Source organism: Castanea sativa, chromosome 3 (genome assembly GCF_040712315.1).
Source record: "Castanea sativa cultivar Marrone di Chiusa Pesio chromosome 3, ASM4071231v1".
NCBI classification, from domain to species: Eukaryota; Viridiplantae; Streptophyta; class Magnoliopsida; order Fagales; family Fagaceae; genus Castanea; species Castanea sativa.
In genome coordinates this window covers 37,831,083-37,850,398 of record NC_134015.1, presented here as the reverse complement: position 1 = coordinate 37,850,398, position 19,316 = coordinate 37,831,083, and the positions used below count along the sequence as shown (strand labels likewise).

General features: G+C 42.1%; 2 protein-coding genes across 2 annotated transcripts; both read left to right on the top strand.

The window, feature by feature from the left end:
* The first annotated feature begins 350 nt into the window (after window positions 1-350).
* LOC142628902 (uncharacterized) lies at window positions 351-1,709 on the top strand. The gene is made up of 2 exons (XM_075802932.1): window positions 351-913; window positions 962-1,709. Exons 1-2 carry the CDS (start codon window positions 364-366, stop codon window positions 1,615-1,617), a joined length of 1,206 nt encoding a protein of 401 aa, XP_075659047.1. The 5' UTR covers window positions 351-363; the 3' UTR covers window positions 1,618-1,709.
* Window positions 1,710-4,155: 2,446 nt separating this feature from the next.
* LOC142628901 (uncharacterized) lies at window positions 4,156-5,633 on the top strand. Its single transcript, XM_075802930.1, has 2 exons — window positions 4,156-4,497; window positions 4,992-5,633. The coding sequence occupies exons 1-2, from the start codon at window positions 4,156-4,158 to the stop codon at window positions 5,631-5,633; spliced, it is 984 nt and encodes a 327-aa protein (XP_075659045.1).
* Window positions 5,634-19,316: the final 13,683 nt, after the last annotated feature.

The following is a 19,316-nucleotide window of genomic DNA, read 5'->3' as shown; positions in this document are numbered from 1 at the left end:
GTTCCCCTCCAAAAAAAAAATATAATTAGAGTTTGTATATAAGTCGGTTTACAAATCACGAGCAAAAATAATATAAAAAACTAGAAAAAAAAATAATTAAGTACGTTAGACTTTTTCTTTTTTTTTTTTTTTTTTTAATTTCTTCTAGCTATTGGGGAAGCGTACGTGGTGCCCAAGTATCTCATGGCGGTTAGATTTGTAGCTATGTTGCCCTAATTAAGCCACTATAAAAATAGAACTGAAACCCTCACTGCCGTTTCATTAGAAACAGATCAAAGCCCTCTAATGTTTACGTGAATTGGCTCCCTTCTTGAATCCAAACCAAGATTCAGAAACTTTACAATCCTCACTCAGATCACAGGCATGGCTCTTCTTGGTCCCCTTGGACTCTACAACAAAACCCAAAACCGACCCCAACCTAAACCCATAGCCAGCGATCCTTTCATGGACCTCATGGTTAAGAACTTCAACAACACCGTTAACTATAAACCCAAAAAGGGCTACACAGAGAACAACTCTGCAACTTTTCTCTCAAGCGGTAATCCATGCCTTGATTTCTTCTTCCATGTTGTACCTGATACCCCAGCAGAATCTTTGATTCAAAGGCTCGAATTGGCTTGGACCCACAACCCCTTGACCACGCTCAAACTCATCTATAATCTCCGAGGAGTACGTGGCACTGGAAAGTCTGATAAAGAAGGGTTTTACACGGCGGCGTTTTGGCTACACAAAGACCACCCTAAGACATTAGCGTGTAATATTGGGTCTCTTTCTGATTTTGGTTACATGAAAGACTTGCCTGAGATTTTGTATAGGCTTTTAGAAGGTTCTGATGTGAGAAAGAATCAAAGAGATGAGTGGAAAAAGAGAAAAAGTGGGAAAAAGAGTAGTAGTAGTTTAAGTAGAGGAGTGCGTTTGAGGCCTGGAAGTAGTAAAAAACATTCGAATAATGCTTAGGAAGAAACCTATTTGAGAATGGTGGATGATTTGTTAAAGAAGGGCAAGTTGAAGAATTGCCTTGCCATTTGTGATGTCTCTGGAAGTATGGAAGGTGTGCCTATGGAAGTTTCTGTTGCATTGGGAGTGTTGGTTTCGGAACTTGGTGAAGAGCCATGGAAAAGGAAGCTTATTACGTTTAGTAAAAACCCTAAGCTTTATTTGATTCGAGGCAATGATCTTGTATCGAAGACGAGTTTCGTGAGGAGAATGGAGTGGGGAATGAACACAGATTTTCAGAAGGTGTTTGACCTTATTTTGGAAGTGGCTGTGAATGGAAAGTTGAAGGAGGATCAGATGGTAAAGAGGTTGTTTGTGTTTAGTGACACGGAGTTCGATAAAGCTTCGCGGTATAAGTGGGAGACTGATTATGAAGCTATACAGAGGAAGTTTAGGAAGAAAGGGTACGGGTCTGCGATACCAGAGATTGTGTTTTGGAACTTGAGGGATTCGAGTGCCACACCAGTACCAGGGACACAGAATGGGGTAGCATTGGTGAGTGGGTATTCAAAGAATTTGATGAATCTGTTTTTGGATAATGATGGGGCTATGAACCCAGAGCTTATCATGGAAGCTGCTATCTCTGGAGAAGAGTATCAGAAACTTTTTGTGCTGGATTGATGATCTTCATATTTTCTACTCTCTAGTTTATGAGAAAAAATAGAGAACATATTATGTTTGAAATTTCCCATTACGTTTAGGCATTTTTGTTGAGGGATTTTGGTTTTCATTTCGCAATGTAGTCTGTTCTTCTTTTTAATGCTTAATAGTTTTGCATTTTTTTGTTTTTCATTTATGTTTTGCTTATCTAGGATCATACTTAATGGAGACTTGTTAAAATCGGATCCTATATATCTCCTTAGCAATCTTGGATCGTTCCTAATAATTTCGGATTGGTCATAAATTACAAGACTAAAGTTTGAATATATAAAACCATTTAATCTTTTTGACAGATTTTGGAAGAAATCTAGCAATCTGATGAAGGGGAAAAAGGCCAAAAACATAATTCTTCTTTCGACTGTTCTCTATTTCTGCATATTTCAACTTGTTGCAACGAATTAAGATAGAAAATTTTGCCAAGAAAAATTATGAATGTCTCTAACGCCAACTAAATGACCAACATTACTGTAACTAGAATTGTCACTTTGGTGTTTGCAAGCATTAAAGCTTAAAAAGGCAGCCCACGATAACATTCCACAAATAATCTTGATATTTTTTTTTATAGGAATAATCTTGATGTAAATTAGCCTCTGAGAGAATGAAGATATTAATTTTTAACAATTGAGAGAGAGAGAGAGAGGTATGTGTGGGTGCTAACATTTGTGCTTATCCCAATCGCAAACTCTCAAAATGAAGACACAAGTTCTCTCTAGAGAAGAAGAAGCAAAGTTACCACATAGCAACAAAAAAGTCAAAGATAGTCGCCATGCTAACTTCAGCGATGGTTCAGGTGAGGACACGTCGTCGTAAGGCAACCAGAGCTCTTGGAATGCATCAAGAGCCTCCTTTAAGGACAAGCTTGTGGGTGAGATACTGAGGGCTTTTGCTCAAGCCTTCGATTTTTCGGACTCCATGGAAGCCAATTGTGAATCGGATGATGATGTGACTGAAGGGGAAGCTCGAGTTGGGAGAGTCCCAATCAAGCTAACTCGAGAAACAAAAATCCAAATTAGAGAGCCATGGTCCAAAGCCATTATCGTCAAGCTTGTGGGCAGAACAATAGGATTCAACTACATCCAAACAAAACTCAACCAGCTGTGGAAACCTTCAACTAGAATGGATTGTGTTGACCTTGGGTATGGGTTCTTTTTGATCTGCTTCTACGCTAAGGAAGACTTGAATTTTGTATTACAGAGGGGTCCTTGGTTCATAGGTGACCATTTCCTTTCTTTGAGACCTTAGGAGCCATTTTTCAAACCCTCCACGACAAACGTCGATTCGGTTGCGGTCTGGGTGGGGTTAAATGAGTTGCCCATTGAATTGTATGAAAGGGATGTGCTTAGGCAGATTGGTGAGGCGATGGGAAAGGTGTTGAGGATCGAAACGCATACAGCCATGGAAGCTCAGGGTAAGTATGCGAGGTTGTGTGTCCAAGTTGATACGAGCAAGCCACTGACCAACACCATTGTCATAGGACGCTTCAAACAATTAGTCATGTATGATGGTATTCACAGCTTATGCTTCTCCTATGGACGTGTCAGGCATCGGAAGGATGCTTTTCTGTTCATTATTAGGAAAGGTAAGGAGGATTTAGTGCCAGCAGACTTGACAAAGGAAGGGCCAAAGAAGAACTCACGTAGTGTGCATGATTCTATTTGTACTGACACCTCTAACAAAGTGACAAGATAGTGGCACAGAAGAGGGGTTGTATGGACCTTGGATGGTAGTGTCCAGGAAAAGGAATGGATACAAGGCGACAAATAGAGGGACCAATCTTGAGGCGATCCCAGGTGCTGGCTGGAGGCCAACATACTCCCACTCCTTTGAAGGACCTAGTCACGTGACCAAAAAAAAATTCGGGGTCACCTATAAACTCGGCTGGGCCAGAAGAGACCATGCTTCCTTCCATGATGGGCTAACAAAATCCAAATGCTCCTCAAACTAAGTCTGATGCCATGAAATCCTCGTTTAGTGTTTCCCAGGCCTAGAGGTTGAAATTGAGAGATTCTGTCAAGGGTAAGAAAGTCACTGCACGAGGAAGATTAGGCTCACCCAGTACAAAGAGTGCCGTTGACTCTCATCCAGGTACATCTCCTCTCCAACTTGCTTCCATTCTCAATCATGGACCTGAACTACTCTCCAAAGCATCTTTCAAGTTCACGGCTAACGCTAAAGCCAAGGTGGGCCACCAACCTAAAGGGGGAGGCGATAGAGGTGCAGGAGATCACAAGGTGAAGATTGCTAACGGATGGCCTAGTACTGAAGGAGAAAAGAGCGTAGAGTTGGTGGGTGGTTCCACTACTCACCACGACCCCGATTTTGTGCTATATGGACCCAGCCATGGGGATTTGCCACTTCATCAAGTTGATGCAAGTGTTCAAGCTAATTGTGATGCTCAATCTGCACTCTGTAGCTCGGGAAGTAAGGATGGGACTGAATCTCAGTCTTAGGTTCGGCCAGTTGAAGGAGTTGATGGAGAGGATAGGATGGAAGCTAAGGATGGAAGCGAAGCTACTCCCTCCTACTGATGTCTGCCCCATTCCGAATCATCAATTTATTATGAAGATAATCATCTGGAATAGTCAGGGCGCTCTAAAGCCCAATTTTCAAAACCATGTTCGAGAACTCACTCGCAATCATGATCCGGCCATTTTTGTGGTCATGGAAACTAAATTAGGTGGTGAAAGAGCTAGGGAGATCACTGACAGACTCCCCTTTGATGGGGCCATACATACGGACACTATTGGCTATGCGGGTGGACTCTGGTTATTGTGGAACTCTGATAAAGTGGAAGTACAAACTCTGGCCAACATGGAGCAGGAAATTTATGTGGAGGTTAAGGTACGCTCTGCTGACTCTGATTGGTTATTTTCAGCTATTTATGCTAGTCCTAGAAATGAGTAGAAGCGGGTCTTATGGAATAATTTGGCTAAAGTGGCTGAACTACACAATAAACCCTGGATCATGGCAGGGGACTTTAATGAGTCGCTGATAGAAGGGGATAAATTTGGGGGGAAAGGTGTGAGTCTCAATCACTCCGTCTTATTCAAAGAGTGTTTGGACAGGTGTAACATGATTGATATGGGGTTTTCGGGTCCGAGATATACCTGGACAAACAAAAGAGACATAAATGACCTCATTCTTGAAAGGATTGATCGGTTCTTCATGAATCCCAGCTGGTGTGTCTTATATCCGCATGCTAAGGTTACCCATTTGCCTAGATGTCATTATGATCATTGTCCAATCCTCATGGAAGCCTTTCCAACCCAAACTGTCGACTTAGTCGACCCTTCCGCTTCTAGAGTTTTTGGTTATCTAATCTGTCTTTTCCAAAGGTCGTTTCAAAAGCTTGGAGCCACAATAGAAATCTGGTTGATTCCATTGATACTTTCACCAAAGATGCTGCCTTGTGGAATAAAAACAGTTTCGGGAATGTTCATGCTAAGAAGAAAAGAGTCCTTGCAAGACTTTATGTGGTCCAACGAGCCTTATCAAATAGGCCGAGTGCATCTCTTATCGAGCTAGAGAAATCCTTCCACTTAGAATTGGGGACAATTCTTGATCAAGAAAGAGATTTATGGGCTTTGAAATCCAGAATTAATTGGAAGATTCAAGGAGATCGTAACACCTCCTTTTACCATATATTTGTTCTAGCCAGAAGAAAGAGGAATTGCATTGCTTCGATCAAAAATAGTGTAGGGGATTGGATCACAGAGGAGAGGGAAGTTATGGAGTATTTCAAAACTGGGTTTATTTCCTTATATACAACTTCTCATTCCAAAGCTGATTGGTGCACCAAGAAAATTTCAAACTGGCAAATTCAGCTTGCTGAGGAGGATAAGTGTAGTCTTGCCGAGATGGTGTCTCTTGCTGAGATAAAAGAGGCCCTTTGGTCTATGAAAGCTTACAAAGCCCCTGGTCCGGACGGGTTGCATGCCAAGTTCTTTCAAAAAATTTGGCTCGTAGTAGGAGATTAGGTGAAGGAGGGAGTGATGAAGGTGTTTAGGGAAAGGAAGGTCCCTGAATATCTAAACCGTACCCTTATAGTTCTTATTCCGAAAATCCAAGGTCCCGAGACTATTGGTAATTATAGACCAATAAGTTTATGCAACTCGGTTTACAAGATTATTACAAAAGTCATTGTTGCTAGGATAAGACCGCACTTGGAAAGTTTGATCTCTCCGTTTCAAGCGGCTTTTGTCCCGGGAAGAAGGGGTGTGGACAACATCATCTTAGTACAAGAGCTTATTCATACTATGGGGAAAGCTAAAGGGAGGAATAGATATATGGCAATAAAAATAGACCTAGAGAAGGCCTATGACAAACTTGAATGGGGCTTCATCAGAGAGATGCTTATGCGGTTTAATTTTTCGAAAAATCTTATTGAGCTTATCATAAGCTACATCTCTTCTGTTTCTACCTCCTTATTCTTCAATGGTGGATGCATGAACCCCTTTCGGCCTTCTAGGGGCATCAGACAAGGAGACTCACTCTCATCGTATCTCTTCATACTGTGCATAGAATTCCTTGGACAACTTATCAAAGAAAAATGCAGTGAGAAGTTGTGGCCAAAGGTAAAAACTTCAAAAAGCGGACTTGCCTTCTCTCACCTTTTCTTTGCCAATGATTTGGTCCTTTTTGCTCACGCCAACCTTGAGAATTGTAATACAATCAAAGGGGTCCTCCAGGACTTCTGTACCAGATCTGGACAGGTTGTTAGTGAAGCTAAGTCCCAGATTTATTTTTCTCCAAATGTAGATCCTGACCAAAGGGTTATTCTAGTAAACACCCTCAGGTTCCAAGCCATTCCCAACCTTGGAAAATATCTAGGATTTCCTTTGAAGCACTCTAGATGCCGCAGGCAAGACTTTGATTATGTCCTTGATAGAGTGAAACAAAAGCTTGGGAGGTGGAAAGGCAATCTTCTTTCAATGGTTGGACGAACAGTCTTGATCCAAGCCCCTTCCTCCACCATACCAGCCTACACCATGCAAAATGTCTACCTCCTAAACAAAATACTTGAGGGTATTGTTAGAGTTAACAGAAATTTCTTATGGGGGTCTACTAAAACTGAAAGGAAAATGCACTGGGTTAATTGGGGGAAGGTTACTAAGCCAAAAGATCTTGGCGGTTTGGGACTCCAAACTGCTAAAGGAAGAAACACAGCCTTGTTAGCCAAACTTAATTGGAGGTTCAACACGGAACCTGACGCTCTTTGGGTGAGAGTTCTTAAAAAGAAATACTGCACTCAACGGAGAATTAATTCTAGCCAAGAAGCAAGGCTGCCAGCATCCCCCACTTGGCAAGGTAAATTTCTGGACAAATCTTGGTCCCATTAGGAATCTCATTCATGGTCCGCTGCCTCAATTTGGTCTCGACCTCAAGGTAAAAGATGTCATCACTCCCTATGGTTGTTGGGATTGGTCCATGATTCCATTTGAGCTGCCCCAGAATATTAAAGCAGAAATTCAAGGCACTCCTACTCCTATCATTGCGAAGGGAGGTGATAAACTAGTTTGGAAATTCTCCCCGAAAGGTGGTTTTGAGATAAGAAGTGCTTATCTGCTCACCACAAACTCCCTGGAAGCCCCCCTTTTCTCCGGAAACTAGATTTGGAAAGCCCATACTCTCGCAAGAATCCAAGCTTTTGTTTGGAAATGCATGCATGACAGCATTGGAGTTAAAAATTGTCTAGCTGGAAGGGGTATGGCATTAGATACTACCTGCCTTTTATGCCAATCAGAGGTGGAAACAATTACTCATGCCCTGCGGGATCGCAATATGGTTAAAGCTGTCAGGCATCAGTTGGGAGTCCGAGCTTCTAACAGTGCCTTCTTTACTCAAAACTTATGAGATTGGCTCAATACCAACGGCAAATGGGTGCCGAACCATAATCCCACTAGCCTACCATGGAATGCTGTTTTTCTTTTTGTTGTCTGGGGGATTTTGAGACAATGGAACAACCATGTGTTTAAGTGCAGTAGCAGCAACCCGAATCTGGCAAGAGACATTGTAGCGCAAGCCTCGAAATTCTTCCTGTGTGCTGAGCGAGCTAGGAGTACCAGTGGTAAAAGCATTAGGAAAATCAGGTGGGAAAAGCCGGAGTTAGGCTGGATGAAACTCAATACTGATGGGGCCTCTTATTCGTTGTTGGGCTTAGCTGGTGGAGGAGGCTTGATAAGGGATGAAACTGGCAAATGGGTTGCAGGATTTGCGAGAAAAATTGGGAAGACTAATAGCTTCCTTGCGGAGCTATGGGCTCTTCGAGATGGCATTTTGCTATGCCAACAGATGAAGGTGAATGCTCTTGTTTAGAAGTAGATGCAAAAACTCTAGTTGATGCTTTCACTAATCCAAGCTATTCAAATACTGTCATCTCTGTTCTGTTTGACGACTATAGGCAGTTGGTTAACCGTCTTCCCCATTATCGGATAAAGCATGTCTTCCGTGAGGCCAACATGTGCGCTGATCAACTTGCTAGATTAGGCTACTTTCTAGTTTCAGATTTCACCTTGTATTCCTATCCACCTGTGGACATCATAAAAACTTTTGAGGCTGATAGCCAAGGTCTGTATTCAAGCAGGCTATGTACTGTTTCTCTTTAGTTTAATGCAAGTTTCCCTTCTTTAAAAATTTAATAACAAAAATTCAAAAAAAAAAAAAAAAGCTGGCCAGTTGTATTGGACCAACACTTTAACCCCGTTAAGCCGAATTCTTCAAATTGGATTTTTGACACTTTATGTTTGTTAATGCATGTTGCTACAATATTGGTAGCTTAAAAGTCTCCCAAGAGAAACTTTGTCTCGTAAATCTTTATATTTTCACAATATTTTCTAATTGTGGTTCTATCATCTTCTCGTACAATTTTCTGGCTTTTCTGTCTAACGTTGAAATAACGATCACACTCCACCAGAATTTTCATGTAATTTTAAAAAATGCAATTATTTTCAGCAATTTAGTAATTGAAAAAATGGGCAGGTATAATTCAAAGAAAACATATATACATTGCTTGGATTAGCAGCCATTTTGGAGGTAACTATGGTTTTCGTTTTAAGCACTATCTGAGGGAATCGGGAAAAAAAAAAAAAATTAAGAATATATGTTAACAAATTGAAGAACATAAAAAAGAATGTTTGACGTAGTCGCTTATTTTTTGCTAGTATTGATAGATGGAATCATGGAACTTACTTTTTATTTTTCTTTTTTCCTTTTTCATTTTCCTCACTTCTTAGTTGTTTAGTAGTTAAATACGTTTATATATATAAACAAAGCATGAAGTAGGCGTGGTAAGTATTAGGCTTTGCTCTTGGAAGAATTTTTTCGGAAATCAAATAGGCCCAAGGCCTATAAATCCCACATCCAAATGCCAGCAAAGACGAGCCCAAATCATTAACAATGCCCAAGTAAATTAATTTATGAGATTCATTCAAAATGGGGCCACCAAAGTCCCACCCGTTTCTCCTAAATGTAGCCCATACGATTGATCAAGTTAGTACACAAGACTGGCAGAATGAGAGCCCACAAAGTCCAACCCAAAAACCCACTATTTTGGTCTCAAAATAAGATAAGAATTAGCTAACAAAGCGGTCATGCCCACTGCTCCAACCAACAAATTTTGGTTGAGGCTTCTTTTTTTTCTTTTTCTTTATTTTTTTCCTCGATATTTGAGGAACAGGCACTTGACCCCTTAGATGTCTCCTTTGAATATGCCAAAACGTTCCTATTAATTAAGCTATAAAACCTTTTGCAAATTTCAGTCGTAGCTTAGAGTTTAACAATGTTTTTTCTCCTTATGGACCAAGCTTGCATATAGCATTAGCATCTAGGGTCTGTTTGGATAAAACTTATTATTGAAAATTAAAAACTGAAAACACTGTAGCAAAATAATTTTTAAATGTGTAAATAGTGCCGTGAGACCCATTTTTAATGAAAAAGTTGCTGAAAAGTGAAATTTGTGGCTCTATGAACAGTGCACGGATGCACTGTTCATGGGAATTAGTCAACAACTACGACTGAAAAAAAAAAAACTCTAAATGCTTAAACGCAAAACGCAGCCCTGATAAGTTGAATCTAAACGCCCTCCTAGTATCTCCAAAATATCCTATTTGACCATCTCAAAAGCTACATTATCTATTATACCATACCATTTTACAACACACTCAACATCCCAAACTTTTTTTTTTTTTTTTTTGCAACTTTATTTAAATATAATTTTTTATTCTTTTTTATTATTATTTTTCTTTCTCTTCCTCTTAAGCAATCAACAACCACAACCAAGCAAAACACACACACACACAAACACACCAAACAAAACACACACTATTGCCAATCAACCACCACCATAAATATACCTATCACCACCAGAAAATGATGATTTATGGTGGTGGAGACGAAATAGACCACCAGAAAAAACCGAGTAATCCATTCATGCCTCACTTCCACATCGAGCCATCGTCGTTGCTAGATCAATGCCACCACCACTACACCACAACACACAAAACCTAGCAACCCATAGCCCCTCAAACCACCCACACACCACAACCCACCACCAGACCCACACTATAAAACTCACTACCTAGTAATCGGCAAGCTTGAGCAACCCATCATCGAAGGCAAGGTTAAGTGCCTCCATCAGAGGACCACGCTATCGAAATCACCTAACCCATGGTGCCACCAGATCAACGCCACCACCAAACCCATGCTGCCATCAGACCCACATCGGACCTACCTACAACCTACACCAGAACATGCCCACCACTATGAGAGAGAGAGATGAGACAACCAAAAGAGAGAAAGAGGCATGTATGTTTAAGTAGGGAATAAAAAAATAATATTTAGGTTTAGAACGTTGTTACAGTATCATCATAAATTTAAGATGGTATTGTAGCACAATTGTAATTTTTTTAGATTTGCAAGGCCAGATAATGGGACATTTTTGTACTTTCAAGCTAAAATATACCAACACTGCGGGTACTTATGCTGAAGAGAAGCCCAACAACTGGGATAATTAGGATATGTGCATTGAAGGGTAGGAGGGTCACTTCACGCTATCTTGGGCTCACGTAAGGTCCCTCTAATGGGCTTGGGACACACCCTCAGTTTCAGTGTTCATTGGTTAAAGCAAGCAGACAACAAGATTCAGCAAATACAATAGATTCTCCTCTCATTCAACATACTTTTCAGGGAGATATAAAAAATACTTTTACATTAAGATTAAAGATATTATCTTACATTTAAAACTAAGCTTTTAAAACATTTTAAATACTCTGTATTATTTATTCTAAAGCCAACAACATGATTTATTTAAGTTTTATGAATTGGCCATAGTATTCTCCTTTATTTCTCTTTTTTTTTTTTTTTTTTTTTTTTTAGCAACTCCTTTATTTCACTTAATATCTCACAATGAGCAATTTGGTGTCTACTTATTTTGTATTTTCTTCCTCTTTTATACATCATTATTATGATAGAGGATAAAGGCCCATGTATAATTGCTACCATTCACACTTGCTAGCGTAAATCCTTACACCTAATCTATTGCATATGCTATGCACTCGTTTTGGCAAAGAGAAAAAGATTGGTTATTCCTTATCTTCTTCAACACATATAACTAAGATAAGTTTACTGAATTTCCATTTTACTCTCCTCATTTATTACTAAATAGTTTCATATGATTTGCTAAATTTACATATACTAACTTGGATTTTTTGTTGAATATGCTTACTTAGTTATTGGCTAAATGTTTCTATAATTTTTTTTTTTTTTAAAAAGGTATTGACTAAATGAATTTTTTAACCTTAATTTCATATGCCTCATAGCCTAACATATTCCCTCTCATTTATATATGCTTCATAGCCTATATTATTTACACATTAAAAAACTATATTTCTCATTAATTTGTTATTTCCATCACTCTTTACATAATCTTTTTTTGCATAGGTAAAAATACAAGAGTAGCTACCAATGGGCAATCCATCAACGTGAGTACCGAACTTGACTGCCCTAAAGAAACCAAGTCTAGCCGCTAACATATTGAAACATAATGTATATCGTAGCCACACAATGACCCAAAACCGCTATCATCTCTCCATATTATAGATATGGAAGGAATTAGTTTCATATATATATATATATATATATATATATATATATATATATATATATATATATATATATATATATATATCTCAAAGGGTACAAACGTACAACCACAAAATACTAATTCATTCCGTGTGTGTGTGATTGAGTTCAAGTTACACCTAGTGTAATTTTAAGTAATGTTACACCATCCAATAACTTGTTATTGAATTAATATTTTGAAAATTCAACCATTAAATTACATGTTTTATATGTTTTTAACATGTATACCAATTTTCATATTAATCAGATGTTATTTACTATTTAATTCATAAACTCATCTTTTATATATTATTTTAAACTATAAAAACTTGAATTTTAACAATTGGTTGATGACACGGCTGTTAATTTTTTATTACCTTGAAATTTGGTAAGCATGAAAAATATACGAAGATAATGTAATGTAACGGTGAATTTGTCAATATCCACATCTAATTAAAAAATATTGAGTGGTGTAATATTGCTTAAAGTTACACCAGGTGTAACCTTAACTCAACCTATATATATGTGTGTGTGGTTATGTTAACAAGGCAATTATTAATAAAATAATTTAGAAATTTTTTTACATCAGTTTCATGAAAAACTTTTTTAAAAAAAATCATCAAAAAATTAATTATTTTTTTCTTTCACATAAAAAATTTTAAAAAATATTTCCTAAACTAATATCCTTAAACTATCATTTAAGTTTTCCCCTTTTTTTTCATTCTTTCTTGGTCCTCAGCTCCTGGCCGCTTTTTTATTTTTTGTTTTTTTGTTTTTTTCTTGGTTTATAACCCCAGAACATTCACCAAAGCTACCCTTTAATTCATTTCTGCAGAGGGGATAGTATCCATCTTCATGATAAATCTTTTCCAAAAATGAAAATTATTATGTGCCCTTAAGGCACACATTAACAAAATCCAACCTATCCCGTCATATCTCATACCCATTAAGAAATTGAGTAATGTTGAAGAGAACCTTTGAAGGAAGAGTTATTCAAAAAAAAAAAAAAAACGTTGAAGAGAACGTTTGGTGGGAGGAAGTGGTGCCCATGAACCCAATCCTGAAGAAAATTCAAACCCGTTTTTGAAAAAACCAACCGTGAATGCACATATAATCTCTGAACCAAGCCTGTTATGAACTAATCCCATTTTCATCTTTTTAGAATGTAATTAATCAAAGTTAAGTAATTACTCAAAGTTAAGCCTATTAAAATTTTTCTTATATAATTTATTAACAATTGCCCTAAGAGCAACCGTTAACATGATCCGCGTTATAAATCTAACTTGAGAGACAATTGACATGGCCCTATCCATTCACGTTGTTCATTATAAGGTCACATGATGTAATATTTTCCTTTAGTCAATACAATTGTTTAGGTTGTTCATTAAAAGTACTTAGTTTAAGTATTTGATGCATGCTTCGGTTAAGAGAATGGTTTGTGATTGATCATTGATGATAGTGACGTTATTACAAGGTGACGGAAGTTCACTTGTTACATACTGAATGCACGTTAAGAAGCTGACGGCAATACGCTATCCGTCAACTACTGTCATTGACACCTTTTTAGCATTCATAGCCATGCCCCTTACGTAGCAACATTAAGCTGACGGATCAACGTGGACGAGTTAGGGGTGACGACCTTGGCTGTAAGGTCTTTGGCTGATGTCCTTGGCTGACGGACCACGTCGACGTACGTAAGCTGACGACAGTATAGGAGTTACACGTGGGCTAACGACCTTGGCAGATGAAGGCTGAAGGAATAACCCAACTTTCATTTTTAGCCTATCTTGACCTCTGCTTATGTGAATATAAGGAAAGTCCTTGCGCTACGCGTTCGACTTAGTTAAGAAGATTCCTATAAGGAAAGGGCTCAATACAATAGGCGAAGATCCGCGAATTACTCTTTTAAAAAGGAAAGTACTTCTTCACCAAGGCGCATATTTCAGCCACACACCACTATATATACCCCAAGACCCTCATGACCCAAAGGTACGCACAATTACCTCAACTCTGGTACTCTAGGGTTGCTTAAAAGATTCTAACTTGATCGTCGGAGGGTCTTTGGCCGGCACCACACCGGTGCTCTCTGTCGATCACCTACTTTTTCTTTACAGGTGTTGCTTCAAATCGGTGGAGTACTAGCAGCTTACTGGTGATCTTTTAGGCATCATCAGTTGGCGCCGTCTGTGGGAAAGACGACAAGCATTTAGCCTTGCTCTATTCCTGAGACAAAAATTTGTATGGTACTCACTCGATCGATGGCAACAGTCAACAACCAAGGCGACGAACCGCATGCTACAGCGCTAGAAAGGCAAGTTCAGACGCTGGCTGCTGCTGTCGAGCGCCTTACTAAATAGAACCACGACTTAGAAGAGCAACTACGGCAGATGACGGCGCACCAAAGTGCGCTAGGGGAGGACCAGGAAGTAGCGAGCCCGGAGGGGAGGAATGCCGTCAGGCCTGAAGGTAGTACCGCACCGACAAGGCTGGAGCGGCCGGAGACAAACCCGCCATCTGCCTCGGACTCCCTGCCACCTCATATCACAGCCGAGATGCAGGAGATGAGGGAGCGCATGGATGCAATGATGAACGCCCTTAAGGGACGGGTATCCAGCAATCTGGACGACCTAGTCCATAGAACGGATTCACCATTCACAGCGTTGGTGAACTCATGCCCCGTCCCTTCAAAGTTTAAAATGCCCCATGTGGAAAACTATGACGGATCCAAGGACCCGCCGGACCACCCGGAGTCTTTCGAACACTAATGCATCTTCGGGGTGTACGGACGAAATCATGTGCGGGACTTTCCTCACCACCTTGAAAGGGCTGCGAGGGATTGGTACGAGCGGGTTGACGCCTAATTCCATCGGCACTTTTAAGGAATTAGGTGCACGGTTTGTATCGCACTTCATTGGAAGTCATCGACACAAGAGGTCTATTGCATGTATACCGGGAATTAAACAACGAGAAGGTGAGACATTAAGGTCTTATATAGCCCGCTTTAACAAGGAATCCCTCTCGATAGACGAGGCGGACGACAAGACACTTGTGGCGGCATTCATGAACGGGTTACAAGAGGGTAAGTTCTTGTTCTCTCTATGCAAGAATGACCCAAAGACTATGTCCGACGTATACTACGGGCGACGAAGTATATGAACGCGGAGGATGCCTTGCGGCCGGGGACGACTACAAACCCGAGAAAAAGGGAGAGACGGGAAGATACGAAACCCGATAATGGACGAAAGAGGGGAGAACCGAGAGGGATGAGATGATCGACGACCCAAGCCGCCTACGGGAAGGTACACGAACTTCACTCCCCGAATGCGCCCATCGACCAGGTGTTGATGCGGATTAAAGACGAGGAAACTTTGGCCTTTCCCGGAAAGGCGAAGGGAGATCCCAACAGGAGACCAAGGGATAAGTACTGCCGATTTCATCAAGACCACGGCCATGACACCGCCGATTGCTACGACCTGAAACAGCAAATAGAAACTCTCATTAGGCGAGGGAGGTTACAGAGGTTTGTCAACAAAGAGAGGGCAGACCTGCCACAAAATCAAGCCCCTCGGTGAGATAATGATCGCCCCAGGCAGCCCATAGGAGACATAAGGATGATTGTAGGAGGCACCACAAGGGCCCGATCTTCCAAGAAAGCCCGAAAGACATACATCATAGCGGTCCAGAACGTCCAAACGGCAGGCCCTGCGCTTGGAAGGCCACGGATTGGAGATCCCCCCATTGAATTCTCGGAAGTAGACGCCCAGCGCCTCCATCACCCCCACGACGACGCTTTGGTCGTCACCATACAGGCGGGAGATTACAACATACACCGGGTTCTCGTAGACAACGGTAGTTTGGCAGACATCCTTTACTATCCAGCTTTCCAACAGATGCGAATTGAAAGGGAGCGACTAACTCCGGTTAATGCCCCACTCATTGGCTTTGGAAGGGCGAGGGTGCATCCGCTGGGCACTGTCACTTTAGCAGTAACCGTTGGAGACTACCCACAGCAGGTCACCCGGAACGTAACATTCCTGGTAGTTGATTGCTCGTCGGCTTATAATGCCATCATAGGACGTCCAACCCTCAACTCATGGAAAGCTGTAACCTCGACATACCATTTAATGATAAAATTCCCTACTGATCATGGAATTGGAGAATTAAGAGGAAATCAGGTATCCGCACGAGAATGTTACGTAGCCATGATGGAGATGGACAATCACATTCAAGCCATGAACATAGAAGAACGTCGGGTGGCGACAAAACCCGTCGAAAGGCTCGAAGACGTGCACCTCGACGAAGCCCACCCGGAGCGAACGACAAAAGTCGGAACCTTGGCCGACCCGGCGGTACGTCAGAAACTTGCTACTTTCTTGAAAGAAAACAAAGATGTATTCGCATGGAGCCACGAAGACATGCCGGGAATCGACCCGTCAGTCATGGTGCACAGGTTGAATGTGTCGCCATCCTTTCCGCCCGTCCGACAGAAGAAAAGAACCTTCGCCCAAGAAAGAGACCAAGCAATAGCAGAAGAAGTCCGCAAGCTTGCGGGAAGCGGGATTTATCGGGGAAGTGTATTACCCCGGCGGTTGGCGAACGTCGTAATGGTCAAACAGATCTACGGGAAATGGAGGATGTGCTTAGACTTCACGTTCTTAAACAAGGAGTGCCCCAAAGATAGCTACACCCTCCCGCGGGTCGACGTCCTAGTGGATTCCACGGCCAAACATCAACTGTTAAGCTTCATGGATGCATTCTCCGGGTATAACCAGATTCGAATGGCCGAGGCTGATCAAGAGAAGACTTCGTTCGTAACAAGCCAAGGCCTTTTTTGCTACAAGGTCATGCCCTTCGGCCTGAAAAACGCTGGCGCAACCTATCAGAGGCTCATGAATAAGATGTTTGCACAGCAGATTGGAAGGAACGTCCAGGTGTATGTCGACGACATGCTGGTCAAAAGCCAAAAGGAAGAAGCTCATCTGGAGGATCTTAAGGAAACATTTGATACTCTTCGCTCCTACAACATGAAGCTCAACCCAAGCAAGTGTGCCTTTGGAGTGACGGCAGGAAAGTTCTTGGGATACATGGTATCCCAAAGAGGGATCGAGGCCAACCCGGACAAGATTCAGGCCATTATGGGGACGGCCCCTCCTAAAAATATCAAGGAAGTACAAAGCCTCAATGGTAGGGTCGCCGCGCTTAGCAGGTTTGTGTCGAAGGCTGCAGACAGATGTCTACCCTTTTTCCGAACATTGAAAAAATCCTTTGAATGGACTGCCGAGTGTCAACAAGCATTCCAAGATTTAAAGGCCTACCTCTCCTCCCCACCATTGCTAAGCCCTTCGCAACCAGGAGAAGAACTGTTTATCTATCTGGCCGTTTCCCCAGCAGCCGTCAGCGCGGCCCTAATTAGAGACGACGATAAGGTCCAACGACCCGTGTACTATGCGAGCAAGGCATTGCACGGTGCAGAAGAGAGATATCCCCCCATGGAGAAACTTGCCTTCGCTTTGGTTACAGCGGCCCGTAAGCTCAAGCCATATTTTCAAGCCCATACAATAGTCGTCCTAACTGACAAACCTTTGCGGCGGGCAATGGGCAGCCCTGCGGCTGCCGGACGAATGGCGCTGTGGTCCATAGAGCTAAGTGAATTTGATATACAATATCGCCCCCGCGTCGCCATCAAGGGACAAGCGGTGGCTGACTTCATTGCTGAGTTCACCAACACGGAAGGCGAAGAGGAAAAGATTCCCCAATGGGGCATTTTCACTGACGGGTCATCCAACAAGAAGGCTGGCGGGGTAGGGGTCGTGCTTAACTCTTCGGAAGGCAACGAGCTAAAATGCATGATTCGCCTCGACTTTCCTATAACTAACAATGAAGCTGAGTATGAAGCCCTGATAGCAGGTCTAGACCTTGCTCAAGTTGTAGGGGCCACGAATGTGGTTGTTCATTGCGACTCCCAAGTCGTCACAAGCCAGGTAAACGGCGAATACGAGTGCAAGGGTGAAAGAATGAAGAGGTACTGGGAGCAAGCAAAAAAGAGGATGGACGGACTGCAAGCCAAAATAGTCCAAATTCCAAGAGGAGGAAACGAACATGCCGACCGACTTTCCAAAGCCGCATCTGCGGAAACTATGACCCCCATCGACAAGGTACTTTCTTTCATTCAGTCCTCACCATTAATTGACGTTGTCTGCGTACAGGAAATTGGTTCCGAAAACAATTGGACCACGCCCTTGATCTCCTACCTAAAAGATGGTACGTTGCCTGATGAGAAGGAAACCGCCAGGAAGTTGAAGGTCCGGTCTGCACGGTTTGTCTTGATAAAGGACGTTCTCTACAAAAGGGGCTTTTCTCGACCATATCTAAGGTGCGTAGGCCCCGAAGAAGCAGACTATGTTATGAGAGAAGTACACGAGGGGATATGCGGCAACCACTCTGGATCACGGTCGTTGGTACAAAAGCTGATTCGGGCCGGGTACTATTGGCCAACAATGCAAAATGACGCCCAGGTTTATGTGAGAGCTTGCGACAAGTGTCAAAGGTTCAGCAACATCACTCGGCAACCGGCGGAAGAATTGACCCCCATAACTGCCCCATGGCCATTCGCCCAATGGGGGTTGGATATCATGGGACCATTCCCGATGGCAGCAAGGCAGCTGAAGTTCCTCGTCGTCGGCATCGATTACTTCACCAAATGGGTTGAAGCTGAAGCCCTAGCCACAATCACTGAAAAGAACATAAGGGGTTTTGTATGGAGAAACATTGTTTGCAGGTATGGAATTCCAAGAGTCTTAATCTCAGAAAACGGTAAACAATTTGACAACGATTCCTTCCGAGCCTTCTGTTCAGAGTTAGGAATCAAGAACCATTATTCTTCCCTAGCCCATCCTCAAGCAAATGGACAAGTAGAAGTCACCAACCGATCGTTGCTTCGAATCATCAAGACTCGGCTCGAGGGGGCAAAGGGCGTATGGCCTGAGATGCTACCCAGCGTGTTGTGGGCATATAGAACGACAGTGCGAACCCCTACAGGAGAAACCCCTTTCCGACTCGACATACGGAAGTGAAGCGGTCGTTCCGGCCGAGATAGGACTCACAAGTTATAGGGTGGCCAATCACGACGAGGGAAGAAATGATCAAGAGCTTCGTTTACAATTGGATCTAATTGACGAAGTAAGGGCGGTGGCTGAGCAGAGACTCGCGCGATACCAGGACCTCGTAAGCAAGCACTACAACTCCCGAGTCAAGCACCGAGACTTCAAAATCGGAGATCTTGTTTTAAGGAAAGTAATGGGCGCGGCCAGAGATCCCACACAAGGAAAGCTCGGCCCGAACTGGGAAGGACCCTACAAGATCGTATCATGGCGAAGAAAGGGCACCTATCACCTAGAGACTCTCGACGGACAGAAACTGCGACACCCATGGAACGCCGAGCACCTCAGAAAGTACTACCAGTAGAGGATAACAATTAGAACGTTACTCCTCATTACCATTTTATGATCCTTAGTTATTTGTCTTAGCTTATTCTTGTCTACAGT

What these genes read in the sequence shown, in the direction of transcription:
- LOC142628902 (XM_075802932.1), top strand. Translation starts at nt 364, where the DNA reads ATGGCTCTTCTTGGTCCCCTTGGACTCTACAACAAAACCCAAAACCGA. An exon ending in TAGTTTAAGTAGAGGAGTGC is followed by an intron (nt 914 to 961) that starts GTTTGAGGCCTG and finishes ATGCTTAGGAAG; the next exon opens with AAACCTATTTGAGAATGGTG.
- LOC142628901 (XM_075802930.1), top strand. Translation starts at nt 4,156, where the DNA reads ATGGAAGCGAAGCTACTCCCTCCTACTGATGTCTGCCCCATTCCGAAT. An exon ending in AAATTTATGTGGAGGTTAAG is followed by an intron (nt 4,498 to 4,991) that starts GTACGCTCTGCT and finishes TCTTTTCCAAAG; the next exon opens with GTCGTTTCAAAAGCTTGGAG.